General features: G+C 49.6%; 1 protein-coding gene across 3 annotated transcripts in view; it reads left to right on the top strand.

Moving 5' to 3' along the window:
* Positions 1–14,765, top strand: part of shroom4 (shroom family member 4) — a 46,007-nt gene extending 31,242 nt beyond the window's left edge. For 2 of the 3 annotated variants that reach the window (XM_035148986.2, XM_047338881.1), the window contains 10 exons: positions 1,768–1,998; positions 5,582–8,519; positions 10,063–10,124; positions 10,635–11,441; positions 11,582–12,214; positions 12,365–12,494; positions 12,604–12,708; positions 12,801–12,971; positions 13,383–13,525; positions 13,660–14,765. In XM_035148986.2, the coding sequence (XP_035004877.2) occupies positions 1,768–1,998; positions 5,582–8,519; positions 10,063–10,124; positions 10,635–11,441; positions 11,582–12,214; positions 12,365–12,494; positions 12,604–12,708; positions 12,801–12,971; positions 13,383–13,525; positions 13,660–13,828 (5,389 nt within the window). In that variant the 3' untranslated portion in view covers positions 13,829–14,765. The remainder of the gene's footprint in view (positions 1–1,767; positions 1,999–5,581; positions 8,520–10,062; positions 10,125–10,634; positions 11,442–11,581; positions 12,215–12,364; positions 12,495–12,603; positions 12,709–12,800; positions 12,972–13,382; positions 13,526–13,659) is intronic. The other variant, XM_047338880.1, reaches the window with a different exon arrangement.
* Positions 14,766–15,405: the final 640 nt, after the last annotated feature.

The raw sequence follows: 15,405 nt of genomic DNA, 5'->3' as shown, positions 1-15,405 counted from the left end.
TAGGCAGTTCATGCATATCTCTATATATTTAAATACATATCTATATCACAGTGTTCGTTATTTGTCTTGTAAATGATATGAAAACGGACAGATTTTATCAGTTGGTAACTTAAAACCTCTGAGAACTTGTGACACGCACACGATGGCCGACCCCCCCCCCCTGCGTCGCTTCAAAGCCGCTGAGAAGTTTCCTGCATCACATTCTCAGTTTGCAAGACGACACATTTGTCATCATTCTTTCTGTAACTCACATTCCATCGACTGTAACTTCGGCGTCACATGGTTTGTTTTCGTTTTCACAGTCATCCATCTCCGATCGCTAAACTTGGAGTAAAAGAGGAGGTGGGGGGGGGGTTGTGCAAATGTTTGTTATAGGTGCGATAATGGTATTTTGTCTGGTTGAGCTTGGATAGTTCCCACACATATTCATACACACACACACACACACACACACACACACAGGCTCCACATACACTTTCTCAGGGGATAATTTAAGGACATTGTCAGCGGAGTCAAACAATCAGGGGGCTCAGATCGAAATCCCTCTTAAGGAGCCACAACCAGGAAGCAAGAGTGTTTGTTTTGGAAATGGTTCTCCTTCTCCTGCTTTATCATAAACAATAATACTCAGAAACGGTCCTTTCCTTTCCCTCGTGCTGCCAGAATCCACATTCCTCTCCCAAAACTGTACCTCCAAATGTTGTTGTCTGCAAAACCCGGAACCGTCTCCTTTTACGTCTCCGCGCGTTCGGTTTGAGAACCTTAAACGTCGTCGCTTTTTGAGGGGTCGTCGGGAATGAAACCCTGAATCGGAGTCAAGTTTCAAGTCAGTAGAGGCAATTATGAGGGTGAGTTGAGGGTCAAGTCAATCAAGACAAAAGTTTTGAGTCTTCTCAAATCTATCAAGAGTCTGTGGATATAACTCCAAGTCGAGTTTCAAGTCCTTAAGGGTCCAGATCTAGTTACAAGTCCTTGTATCTCAACCGTGAAACGACCTTGAACATTTTCCCTTCGGAAGCTGTATTGGTAAAGTTGTTATTTGCGTAGATTCTCTGCACAAAGTTATTTTCATCGAGCAGCCGAATTCCCACCCGTCTAAAATATACGATTCCCAACATAGACGTCCATTCAGACTGTGAGAATATTCAATCTATATGTGGTTGTTCTTTCTCTCGCTCTCTCCTGGTGTCTCGCTCTTTCCTCTCCTCTCCGTGCCTCACACTCTCTCAGTCTGCAGGGGTTTGAGTAGAATCTGGCCAGCACATGGTGTCGGACGTCTGAATCAGGGAATCAGTGAATATCTTGGGATGCAGTGGAATGTCTGGCTGCGGATACGACCGGAGAGCTTACTGTACATGTTAGATGGGTTTTTAATGGAAGTCCAAACATCTCCTGTAGGAAGCTGTTTCCACAGGATCTGGGTTGGCGAGGTTCAGTCGCAGTGGGTCGCAGTTTTATGTTTGCCCCGACGTTCCAAAGCACTTACAACTGCGGTTGCAAATACGCAGGGATGTCATCTTAGCCAACCTGCCTGTGTAAATCATCTAGTATAGACAGAAGTAATAATAATAATAATGCTTTGCACTGAGGTTAAAAGGCTCCTGGAGAAGAGGTTGCAAATCAGAAATGTTAAAACCTTCATTTAGCTGTAGCTGCTTTCAGATATTAATTGAAGTCCAGATATTTAATACATATTGGAATGTGTGAATTGGTTTGATCCACGGTGTCGTCGATCCTCACCCGAGTTTCTCCCTCTCGTCTCCGCAGGCGCAACGTTCCTCTCCTCAGGCCTCACTCCTGGCACCTGGCGAAGCTGTCGGAGCTGCCCCTCCCTCCCCCTCCCCCGGCTCCTCCACCTCCTCCTCCACCTCCTCCACCTCCTCCTCCGACCTGCCTCCCCCCCGCCGACTCCCCTCCTCTCCCCCCGCCGCCGCCTCCGTCTGCCATGCAGCTCCACCCCGGCCCCTACACATTACCCTGGCACGCAACTGACAACAGGTAAAAACCACATCTCTCAGATTGATAAACATGTGATTATTATGAAATGACTTACTTGATAACCTATATTACTTCTTCACTAATCTAGAGACTTGTTATTGGGGCTTTGAAATCAGCCAATGGGCTTCAGCCAGTGTTAAGCTTTAACCAGACAGGGAGTGAGTCATGTTGTGGTGAGGTCGGCTGTAACCGGCTGCCGGGGATTTTTGATTCCTTAAAGTCAACAATCGCCAGGAAGCAGGTGACATCACCGTGTTCTTGTGTCAACTCTGCCCACGCAGGAAGCTTATTGGTCTATTTCTGGATTCTATATCCACATTCCAAAGTGAGTCAGATCGCCCCTGGTGACCTGACCTTCGTCCGTCCGTCCGTCTGTCTCTGGTCGGGGTTTTTCGGCTGCAGCGGTGAAATCGATGTGTTCGATTTGACCGTGGTGGAACTGGAGCTGTGTGACGTAGACGAAGGGGCCAGTCGTTGATTTGCTGTAATCACTTTATCAATAAAAGCCTTAAAATGTGCAAAACAACTGCATCTAAACCTCCGAAAGGGTCGAATGATTTGAATTAATGGTTAAAATGTCTAGTTAGAGGACTTAACATCAGTTTTATCCCAAATACGTGGACTCCAGATGCATAAAGGTCTAAGTCGGCCAGATGATACTTTACGACTCAACCGTTCAGGGTAAAGTTTGATTGCTTTGACAAATGGTTCTGGCGACTTCCTGCTACTACTGAACTGATTTCCTTGGTGGAGAATAACCCCTTCAACTCTGTGGAGCGGATTTAATTGAGGGTCTTTAACATTGTGAGATTGTATCAACGTTTTGGGGAATTTCTCAAGAAATTACACAGAAATCTTGATGAGAACATTCAGGCCTTGTTTTAGGGGTCTGATATCTGAGTGTGTACAATTTGGTTTGATTAATTGTTCAACAGTTTGGTTTGTAGAACGTGGGAAATAGTTTTATAAAAAACACAAACACCACAAGTTGTTTAAGTCCAAGACGACGTCCTAATATCAAATATTTAGGTTACGATAATATGACACAAGAAAACATGAAATCATCTGAATAAATAAGCTGCATCCAGGTGATATCTGACATTTTCTGCTTGAATGACTAATCCATCCAGTTCTTAATGTGACAATGTGTGTATTTATATTATTGTGATGCAGTCGGGACAAAGGCCTGGATTGTCCAGTCAGGCTGAGGTGGAGTATGATCTCACTGAGCGGAGCTGTAATCCTTCAGAGGGAAAGAGGAAGTCGCCGCTGTGTGTGTGTGTGTGTGTGTGTGTGTGTGTGTGTGTGTGTGTGTGTGTGTGTGTGTGTGTGTGTGTGTGTGTGTGTGTGTGTGTTGACTCACAATGCAAATAGACGTTATCCCTTTGTCAGCTTCGTAGTGCGTCAGCTGCTCAAACTGTTCTGCTCCCGATAACAATCAGTGATATAAGGCACCACTATTAGATTTAATAGTCCCACATGGATTACATAGCAGTGAGTGTGTGTGTGTGTGTGTGTGTGTGTTTGTGTGTGTGGGTCTCTTATTCCCACAGTTTCCCCTGCCTGATCTCAGCATAAACACACACGCACACACACCATCTGATGAGGAGGCAGCTCCCCGGCATAACTTTGGACAATGGCATGTGACTCTGAGAACATGTGGACAAAGAGAGGAAGACATTCAATAAACTGTGTTTGTGTGAAGGGACGTTTTGTTCCGTCTGCATCTGCGTGTGTGTGTTAATTTCAACACTAAACAAGAGTGTGTGTTTTTGTGTAAACATCCAAACGGGTTACGAGAGTGTTAAAGTGTGTACTTGTGGATTAATCCCGGTCTGTGTGAACACGCTGGTTTACCCGTGTCCACCTCCTCGCGTGTTTCACGTCGCCGTCTGATTGGGCGGGAGTGGACTGTATCACTTCCTGTCCAGCTCCCGTCTCATTTCCCGTCTCCCTCCCGCTGTCACTCAGGTCAAATCTATACAGCAGCCGCCGCTTTCTCATTCACGGCTCACTTCCTCCAGAGGAGTTTCTCATGCAGATAAAAACACTTCTCTTCCAAGTGGAGCTCCTTTGTGTTTAAACGAGGATCAGTCGAGTCCTTAAGACCATTTTAAATCAGTGCTATAGACTCACAGTGATATTTAGATGGGTTTTCCTGCCACTCTGTCATTTCCATTAATTTCCGTACAGTAAGAAAACCACGTGACTCTTTGAAACTGATTAAGTTGAGTGTGTCATCACAGCGAACGTGGTCACATGACTTGTTACAGTATTTTGGGAATGATTTATTCCCATTTAGATGATTTTCTTTATTAATCCATTCATATTAGCACCAGGAGATATCAGTCACTCTAATGGTTTTCGTCAAGATCCTTGAATTATTCTATGGGAAAGTAAAACAAAATCCTGGATACGCACCAAATATTTAATGGATTCTTTCTTGGTTCAAGTCCCGTCCTCCAGGTCGCATCCCACCAACGTGCATGTGTAAAAGCATTGGTTTGAGTCTGAGGGGATTCATTGGATTTTACAGTATTTATAAACTCTAATGGTAAGAGCATGAACCTACCGCGACCACTGAAACCTTTACCCTCCGCCTGTTGAGCAATCACAACATTTGATATATGGGACATTTATTACATGTCTGTCCATCCGAAGAAGAGGGAGGAAGCAGCAGCCATCTTCTGTTGCTCTTATCCTTCATTCTTCCCCCCTTAAATAGTTTTCCCTGATCCGAGTCAAGGTCAAAGTTGTCGTAGACAGTGACGCACAGATTGTAAAGACTTATGGGCATTGGTTATAAAGATTAAACTCACTCGACTTCACTTGAGAATCACTGTAGTTCCTGTTACTTGTTATTAGTGAGAACACACAAGCAGGCTCGTCTGTAAACATCCACGTCGCTTTCAATCAGTGGCCTTCGACTCTCGGGCAGTTTTGTAATCAATCCACATTTGACGTAAAGGAGCCGGGACGGGACGAATCCGAAAAGAGGCAGAAGAACGAGGACGAGAGGAATCAAGGGATGACTTAGAGAGTTCCACTCCGGGCAGTGGGAGTTGATGAGGAGGAAATCCCTGTGCGCCTAAAGAGGCGTCCTCCGAGGGTCTTTAAAAACACATGGGGCTGCCGTGGATCTTCAGCTTACGACTGATAGGAAACAGATTCACTCGGCGGCGCAGTTCAAACACTTTGTTCCAGGAGAATAAACTGTGTGTGTCTTGGGGGAGAGGCGCAGCTTGTGCATCTGAAAATTAAAGATGACTTATTGTATGTAGTTTATTAAAGAGTTGGCCATTATGTCAATCGAGGAGTAACATTATACTGATTAGAAGGAAACCGCATGAATTTCTCCGAGGGGGCATTCGAAGTTTCTTTGTGTTCGATGAAACAGGATATTTTCTTTGTTACGTTCTTTCTGCTCTGTTGTTCTTTTCCCAATAATTAATATACAATACAAATTATATAACAACATAACTGCTCATTTCAAGTTCCCAGAGATGGAGGTGAAGTCATTTTAGCGTTGATGTCTGATCTTGAAAAGCTTGACGTTGATCTTCTGCGTCTCCTCTCTCCGCAGTGACTTGTCCATGCAGTGGGGTCAGCTGTCCAGACCTTACTCCTCCACCGACAGAAGCAGTTCCCTGGGCTCCATGGAGAGCCTGGACACGCCGACGCCCACCGCACAGCCGTACTCCGACTCCCACAACTCCCCCGTGGACCCGACCCTCTTCAACAACAAGAGAGACTCTGCCTACAGCTCCTTCTCTGCCAGCTCGAACACATCCGACTACGCAGCTGTGCCGCTGAAGCCCGGCGAAACCTGCTCCATGGATAACCTCCTCCAGAGCCTGGGGCCAGCGTGTGGAGACTACCCTGCTGGTGATGCCTCGACCCTGGGGAGGTCGTCCACCGAGGCCCCGGACGAGGCACAGCTGGTTGCACACAAATCCAGGTCACTCACCAGGCCGAGACGGAGGCCTGTGGAGGTGAGGGCGAGGCCTTCATCCTGCTGTTATGAGGTGGAGAGGAGGGGAGGGAACTTTGAGACTGTGAGAAATGGAGAAGGAGGCGCGGAGGAGAGGAAGACGAGTCCTCCTCAGCCTCCAACCAGGAAGGACAGTTTCAGGGCAACAAGGAGTCACAGTAATGCTGCCAACAAGCGCTGTGCCTCTGCTCCCATTGAAGTGTCCAGTCTGACCTCTTACTTTGAGGAAAACCAGTCATCCCTGAATGTTGAGTCAGGGATTCACAACGGCTTCGTCTCGGCCCCAGAAGAAAGTGACAAAACTGGACATTTCAGAGAGGAAAGCTCAGACTCGCACTACACGCAGAGACAGACTAGAGACGTGACACACACCAGATGTGACACTAGTGCTAACAAAGACTATAGTTTAGACGCCACCTCAGATCACCTTTCTGACCAGGTGACGACCTCCCCGGTCCCCGTCCCCTCGTCTCCTCCTGGCTCCTCACCTGCCCAATCCTCCACGGAGGTTGAAGAGCAGTCGGACACCAAGCTCTCCCCTACGGGGCTACACCGGCACAGCGCCCCAGAGAAGCTCCTCGCCACACAACTCCAGTTGCTGCAGTTTAACAGTGACGGCTCGTCATCGGAGCCTTACAGTCCGTCACACCCTCCTGATCAGCTCCTGTGTAGCAGCCAGTGGTCCCAGTCCTCCCACCAACCTGCAAGGGAGGAGCAGGACGCCGCTCATGACCCCCTCCATGCCCCGTCAACCAAATGGGACGGCAGCCGCTGTTCCACCCCAGGATCTGTGTTCTTGGAAGGGGATGGTGATGTGTCGTGTGACAGACTCGATGGGATGTGTGTAAATGGCGGGCCCCCCTCCTCAGATCAGCATCATCACCCCTGGGGCCGCTCGGTGAGCGTACCAGTGGACCCCAGTGGAACCCAGGGAAAACTGAGCTCTGACCATATACTTGAAAGTGACTTTGAGCCTCTCAGTGCTGCTGCCAGTATGGACACTTTACTGGAGGAGCAGAGAGTGGTGGACAGAGGAATAGGTGGAGGAAAGAAGGAGGAGAACGTAGAAGGAGAGGCAACGATGAAGAAGCTAACCCCGTCGAGGAACCATCGACGGAACCGCCGTCGCAACGAGCGATTTGCTACCAACCTCCGCAACGAGATCCAAAGGAAAAAGGCCTCGCTGCAGAGGAGCCGTGGCCCGGGGGGGTTGCTCTGTAGTGGGGAGACTGTCCCGGAGGAGGAGGGTCCCGACCTCCATGACGAACAGGAAGAGAGGAGCTCCAAAGTTGCATTTGCTTCACCTGTGATGCACGAAGACGTCAGGACAACAGCAGCAGCTGAGAAACCAAACACTTCAAATGAATCAACCCATGACGCCTTGACTCAGCCTCCATCAACAACCTGCACTCAGAGCAACAACACGTCCAGGTCTGTGCAGGTTCTGGACCCAGTCCTGCCCAGTTTTGGTGTCGGCATTCGAGTTGTGGAAGAACCAGCTCCTGCCGGGAAAGCCCGCCGCTGGCGTTGGACCCCTGAGCATAAACTCCAACCAGAACCAGAACTAGAGCAGGACCGACGGTGTAGGGTCCCGGAGGAGAGGGTATTAGGGGTCACAGGATCACGACATGGGGTTTGTACCTATACTTCCTCCTCCTCCTCCTCCACCTCCTCCCACAGCCGCACCTCTTCATGTTCTCGGATGGAGGAGACCGATATCCTTCCATTTGCAGATAGAATGAAGTTTTTCGAGGAGACGAGCAAGAGCATATCTGGGTCGAATGTTCCAAGTCTGTCGAGTCGTCGGCAGAAGAAACCCACGAACTACCCTGAGCACCAGGGAGGGGAGCTCAGTCTGCACCCAACCCAGAGGAGATACTCCTACCAGGGGGCACTTCCACAGGAAAGCTCCCTGCTTTCAAACACTATGGAGAGCAGGAGGCAGTCGGTGAGCACCAGCAGGGAGAGGCAGAGAGAGAAGGAGATGGACCAGGCGAGGGAGAGGGAGGAGAGGGCAAGGGAACGAGAGAGGGAGGAGAGGGCAAGGGAACGAGAGAGGGAGGAGAGGTTGAGAGAAAGGGAGCGGCAGCAGGAGAAGGAAAGACAAGAGAGGGAGCTGGAAATGGAGAGAGCGCGGCTGAGGGGGATGCAGCGGGAGAGGGATCGAGACGAGAGGATGAGACAGTGGGAAAGGGAAAGAGAGAGGGAGCTAGAGCTGGAGAGAGAGAAAGAGATGGAGAGACTCCAGAAAGAAAGAGAGGAAGAGCTCCAGAGAGAAAGAGAGGAAGAGCTCCAGAGAGAAAGAGAGAGGGAGGAAGTTGCTCAGCTCAGCTCGCGTCAGGAGTTTCGTGGCAAAGAAAATCACCAAGACTTCCAACACAACTTCCAGCTCCAGCCTCGTGCGTTCTCCCAGAGCCAGAATCCAGCCCCGCGATCGGCCTTTCATCCCGTCTGCACCCCCCCACAGTCCTTTGAGAACCAGCAGCCTCTGCAGCAGGGACACACGTCAAGGAGCTACACACCTACAGAGGTAAGACCAATGCATCACTACACTCAGCAGGAGGCTGTTAGTTATCAACTGGATTTATTGGTAAAAACACGGTAAAGTTGGTGCTTTTAAAAACCTGCCACATTTATTCCTACTTGGCAAACATAGACTTCTCTTCAGTTATTTAATACATTATTAGATTTCTAACTGCAGCACTAAAGTCAGGCCTGCTCAGCTCAGTCGCTGCACCTCTCACAGTGGAAGATAAACTTTGCAGCTCTGTGAAATGAAACTGTGGCTGTGGAGGCAGAAACGACCTCTGGAGAGAGGAGGAGGAGAGGGAGGAGGAGGAGGAGGAGGAGGAGAGGAGGAGCCGAACTGGGATGCTGGAGCCGAGCGGCGTCTCGGTCCAAGTCTTCTGTGGTTGGACGGTTGGTTTGTAGTGGAACCTCACGTCCTGCATGTGGTTCAAGTCTGAAATTCCCGATGAAAACTCAGCGGATCATTGAAATAGTTTCACGGAACTGGGGGAATTGGGCAACAGCGGCGCACACTTGTGTAGCGATAATAGCAGCGTTGGGTTTCATCTCTGCCACAAATTGATTCAAAAGGCTCCATGGGGGGTGGGGGGGTGTGGGGTGTGGGCAGCCTCTGGTCTGAACTCCTGTGAACTTCCACCGATCAGTGAGCTGATGGTTTAACGCTGAGCGAAGCCAAGCTGACATTTGTCTTGGACTAAGTCTGTCTTCAGATCAGCAGATATTTCATCCAAGCTGACACCGTGTTGCTGTTTTCTCTGTGTCAAAGCCTCGGGGGACCTCAAAGCTCAGCTTCCTCCACATAGAGCTGCGTTTCAAATGAAGGGTTGTAAAGTTGATGCCGCCGCGATAACCTCCGAGCGTGGAATTTCTTTTTGGTATCTGCCGCTGTAACAAGAACAGATGTGCTGGATGGACGACAAGGCTGAGATAAGACAGAGACACACACACACACACACACACACACACACACACACACACACACACACACACACACACACACACACACACACACACACAGGACAAGGTGCAGAACTAAAATGTCTGAGTTCAGCACCATCTCGAGGACAAAGGTTCTGTGGCGGATCGGCAGGATTAGAACCACAATGGAGGCAGATGCCAATCGGGAGTAAAGAAATTCTCAAACAATGATTCCTTAGATGTTGTTATGAACTCTTGTGACAAAAAAATGTAATTGAGGCTTGATATGCTGCAGTTTATACATAAAGTAACTATAAATAAAAAGAAAACACAAATACAAACAAATATATTTAATACTTATCGACAGACGATAGATTTTTGGTGAAATTCGAAGCATTTAAGCTTCTCAAAGAAAAAGCAAAGGTTGAACTACAGAAGGATAAAGACTTCCAGGAAATGCCCAAAAAATTATAATGGAGCGCTGGACTCTAAATCCAGCCTCATCCCCACTGACCGCAGGCCGGAGGAACACACCCACTTCCCTCTGCTGACCAGCACTTTGCTGCAGATTGAAGCCTTCCCTCATTTCTTTGGTGTTAATAAGCTGCTTTAAATCTCCTCCACAGACGCATCCTGCCCGAAAACAGGACACGACCACGCTCAACAGGAAGTACAGCCTGACCGAGAGGTGAGACGCTTCCTCCGACAGACACACGTTCACGTCAGGGGTCGTTTCTTTGACTTTCCAAAAGTCCGAGGTTAAGTCAGACCTGACGTGGCAACGCACACTTTCTCCATCTCTATCTGATTGTGTCTAAGTGAGTCTCCGGGGACGTTAGGTGGGGTCGGCCCATTGTGCGCCGCCGGCCAGGAAACCCCACTCAGTCGCGCTCGGCTGGGACTCGACTGTAATGAGCTCTAAGTGTGCAGAGCAATCATCCGTGCTTCAGAATGTGACCATGATAATATGGGGTGGGATGAGGATTCCTGTATGTAGCATGAAGGGGGGGGGGAGAAACACACTAAAATTTTAATTTCACTTTCTGTGTCCCATAAAATCCCACCACACATTCATCAAGAGCCTATGTAGGCGGAGTCTAAAACTGTTGAATGATTCCTTTAATGCTATATGAAAATGCTCTTTTATTCTGTATTTGCTTGTATATATATTTGTCTCTTTGCTTCCTCCACCTCACAGGGACTACCCCGGCTGGAGGCGAGAGTCCAGACCCCCGGAGAGCGTCCCTCAGCCCCAGCAGCAGCTCCACCACGGTCGATATGGCCCCAGAGACGTGGACAGCAGCAACGGATGTTCATTCCCTCCCCCGCCGGCTCCCCTCGGGCTGCGAGGACGAGCCATGTCCGAGAACGACCTCCGCTTTGACAGCAATCACCGCTGGTCGCCGTCGAGTTGTGTGGCGACCAGTCAGACGCTGAGCGAGGTGGAGGAAGGAGCGGGGGGAGAAGCAGCGAGCACAGTCAGGCAGAACAGGAAGAAGACGCCGCCTCCGCCGAGACCGCCGCCGCCGAAGTGGGAGCAGTTCCACCGGAGGCGTGCATCTCACCACAGCCTCTTCTCCTCCACCGCTCCTCACTCCATCCCTCCCTCCATCAACACAGCAGAGGGACACTATGCGTCTCCCTCCTCCTCGTACCTCCCTCCTCCGGAGACGTCCAGGCAGAGGTCCTACAGTCTCCCCCCCGAGAGGAAAGAGGTGACGGAGGTCTGTCCCCGCTGCAGCTGCAACCAAACGCAAACCCAGGAACACACCTTTCCCCACGCCCCGTCCAATCAGCATCAGGCTCAGAACCGGTCCTTCACCATCACTCCGCCCAGTCCCATGTTCTCCAGACGGGCGTTCAGACCGGTGGCCCCGCCCCAGAGAGAGAGGGAGGGACACCTGCAGAGCTCGTACGGCGAGGAGGTGGAGGAGGAGGAGGAGGAGGAAGAGGAGGAGGAGGAAGTTGTATCGTCTTTACCTTCACCACCGACGGACACAAGCAGGTGAGATGGGAGGAAAATGTATTTATTACAATTAATCTGGCAATTATTTTCTCTTGTCATGTGAAAAACTAAATAAAGTCTGTTTCATTTACTTTAACGTTTTATTATTTAACACATTTGGTTCCTCTGTGTCTCTGCAGGTCGTCTGAGGTTCACGACCACGAGAGGACGACAGCGAAACAGCAGCACAACGTGAGACCAGGAGCCGAGTGGGAGCGACCCCCTTCTCCCAGAGTTCACAGTGAATCCGCTCGTCCTCCTGGTGTAGAAAACGGAGTTTCTCCTCCTGAATCCTACTTTTCCATCGACTACGAGCGGCAGCAGCAGCTCCGTGTGAACAGAGGCTTCCAGGCTGAGGAGCAGCCGAAGATCCCAGAGCCAGGAACCGAGTCAGAGACGACCCTCAGCCCGAGTCCTGCGCACAGCCTGGAGGCCGACCTGGACGTCCCCATGGAAACGGACATCGATGACTTCCAGGAGGAGGAGCTTCCAGGAGAGTTGGAACCGATCACCAGCGAGCTCCCGTGCTTCGCGCTGCCAGTGACGGTCCTGGAGACGGACATCGACACGTTTCCGGATTCTGAGGCCTCGCCGTCGGGCAGGACGAGGGCGGAGAGCAGCTCCGTGGAGGAGGAGCTGGAGACCAGTGAGGGCAGCAGAGAGAGGCTGAGCCTGGAGGAGCTGTTCCCCCAAAACAGTGAGGGCGAGTCGGGCACGGAGAGCTGGAGGGGAGCCTACCAGAGCCCGGAGCACAACACCGACAGCTTGGACAGGTAAAGAGAGGAGGAGGCAGCCGGGGGTTTCACTCTTGTTTATGTTCTCTTCTAATCAGCGTGTTTCACGAAGCTGCGTCTGTTTCCTCACTTTGCATCTCGAGTTTCATCTGCGTGAATAAAGTGAACTCTCCTCTCTCTCTCCCTCAGGCGCTCCGGGGCGAGCTCCAGCTGTTCGTCCTATTACAGCACGTCGGCCGCCAAAGCTCAGCTCCTGTCGCAGATGAAGGACTTCACCGACCACAGGGACAGAGACGAGGACGACGAGCTGACGTACAAGGTAACGCGGGCATCGCTGCCGACACGATGAAGATGTGGTCGTTGACAGACGCGCTGCCTGCTTGTTTCATTGTGTGGTGTCATAACAGCTCTCTTCTCCGTGTGTGGAGCAGAAGCAGCTGATGGAGAGTCTGCGTAAGAAGCTGGGGGTGCTGAGAGAAGCTCAGAGGGGTCTGCAGGACGACATCAGAGCCAACACTCAGCTGGGAGACGAGGTGGGGGGGCGCCTCCTTCACTTGTTTATTCACACTCATCTTCAGCCTCCTCCTGGACCTCTCTCACCTCCGGCTCTCGTCTCTGTCCTCAGGTGGAGAACATGGTGGTGTCGGTGTGTAAGCCCAACGAGGTGGACAAGTTCCGCATGTTCATCGGCGACCTGGACAAGGTGGTGAGTCTGCTGCTGTCGCTGTCCGGGAGGCTGCTGCGGGTGGAGACCACGCTGGACACGCTGGACCCGGAGACGGAGCAAAATGACCGGGTGAGGAGGAAGGAAGGGAGGCGAGAAGGGGACAGGGGACAGGGGACAGGGGACAGAGGACAGAGGGATTGTGAGGCGGAGGAGGGATGAGCTGTAGTTAAATACATCTTATGAAAGCAGGAGGAAGGAGCCTGTTTACATCAGAAACATGTCAGAGATACACGATAAGACACGTGACTGAATGAAAAGGGGGATTTAAAGTTAATCATAGAGAGATGAAGATTTGCAGTTGCCAGATGAAATAGGACGGAAATCTTTAAGTATTTAAGTTAAGGTTAAGGTCCACTTTATCTGCTTCATGACAAACGGAACTTAAGGAATTTAAAGTTAAGGATCATTAAAAGCTAAAGAAGAAGAAGAGTCGACATAGTTTGAACTCATCCACTCACGCGTCTCCTCCCTGCCCTCTAGTTCCCTCTGCTGGAGAAGAAGCGTCAGCTCATGCGGCAGCTGTCGGAGGCCCAGGACCTGAAGGACCATGTGGACCGCAGAGAACAGGCCGTGAGCCGGGTGCTGGCCCGCTGCCTGTCGCCCGACCAGCACAGAGACTACAGGTACCTCACAGCACCACAAACTATTTGTCCTACGTTCATTTGAGTCGATAGAACATCATTTTATTTTGATTTATTGTGTCCAATCTTTGAAATTTGTGTTGATGAGGTATCTGTCTCTGTGTTTCTCTCCGTAGTCACTTTGTGAAGATGAAGGCTGCTCTGCTGGTGGAGCAGAGGCAGCTGGAGGATAAGATCCGGCTGGGAGAGGAGCAGCTGAGGGGGCTGAGGGAGAGTCTGGGACTGGGACTGGGACTGGGACTCGGGATGGGACTGGGAATGTCGATGGGATACGGACATTACTGAAGAAAGAAGGATCTGAAGATGCTTAACTCCGAATCGGTTTGAAGACGATGGAGGACAGAGCTCGAGACAGAGTCGAGTTTAAGATCAAAACAACGTTCAGTTTAAATGTGTTCATTTGGTTTATCGCTGAGATCTGAGATGAGAAGATTGATCTCATATCTCTCTGTTCGATTTGAAGCTACAGCTAATTAGCTTAGCATAAGGCATGGAAACCATATGCTAGCTTGGCCCAGTCCAACCTAAGGACTGGATTTGAAGATGGACGAGAGGACGGCTGCCGACATCGAACAACAGAAACACACCACAGCTCATCTCTGTGATCTGAGATCAGAGGAGGTCGAACCTGGTTTTCCTCCCGTTCGGAGACTGGAACCGTTTCATCCTGAGGTTCTCTGAGCCTGAAGCACGTACTGTAACACTCCTCCACTCTCAACCGATCACACTACGTTGCCAAAGACATTTCCACTTGGTGCTGCTTATTGTTTCTTTCTTTTCTTGTGTATTTAAGTCTCAGAGAAACTTGGTGCTTCGTGCTAAGAAACGACAAAACTCTGGAAAATGTCCGGACTCGCTTTTCCCGAACATTTTCCAGATTCATGTCTGAAATCGTTAACGACACTAAAGTCCCGATGGTGACGTCCAGTTTGCAGCTTCATTAACCGTCACTGGGACGTTAGCTAAACGTAGAAACACGTAAACCGTATAATCCGGCATCGCATCACTTCGCATTCTTCGTAACGTCCGCGGCTGTAACTTGTTTCACTTTGTGGAGTTTGAGACTCCACCGACTGTTGTTCTGTACAGAAGACACTTGTGTTTATATTGTATACCGTGTGTATATAATGATTTGATTTGTTTTTTATGACTGGAATTGTTTGTAAAAGAAATGAGAAGATCGGAGAGTAAAGGAAGTTTCCTGTGTTTAGATCAGATTGAATCCTGAGGTTGCAGTTTTTCTTTTGTTTGATTTCTTTGCCGAGTTAGAAAAGAGGGTTGATCTCATTCTCACGTCTGTTCAGTAAATACACAGCTTCATCCAGCTGCCAGTTAGCCTAGCTTAGCATAAAGAGTGGAAACCAGGGGAAACAGCTAGCGTGGCTCAGTGTAAAGGGCAGAATCTGAAGACCACCTCCTTCAAAGCTAAACAATTAAAGTTTTGATGTTTTAAAGTTTTCAAAGTTTAAATTCAAAATGTTCAAAACCCTCAAAGTCAGAATTTCACCACAGACGCAGTTTCCCCGTGGTCGAGGTGAGTTGCCCCCGATCCTGAACCTTTTCTCTTTGCTCTGAATAAATCAGCTCTGAAAACACACACAGACAAAAAAACACCTTCATCAGCGTCACTGGTTAAATGTTGTGTTCAGAAGTTTAACTCTTGTTTATTCCCTCGGTTTCTTCCTGCTGTTCTCAAACCAAACAAAGAAGCAGATTCCCCACCTCCTTCATTTCTCTTGTTTTGTACATATCACGTGTTCCTGTATCGTAACAGCAGCTGTTTTATAAACCGACTGGAAAACGAGCGGGAAAAAGACGTCACTTTTTTTTTTTTTTTGTAACTGCAAAAAGAAGAAAAAAAA

The sequence above is a fragment of the Hippoglossus stenolepis genome, chromosome 23 (assembly GCF_022539355.2).
Source record: "Hippoglossus stenolepis isolate QCI-W04-F060 chromosome 23, HSTE1.2, whole genome shotgun sequence".
NCBI lineage: Eukaryota > Metazoa > Chordata > Actinopteri > Pleuronectiformes > Pleuronectidae > Hippoglossus > Hippoglossus stenolepis.
Note: the sequence above shows the minus strand (reverse complement) of the source record. Positions and strands in the feature narration are given on the sequence as shown.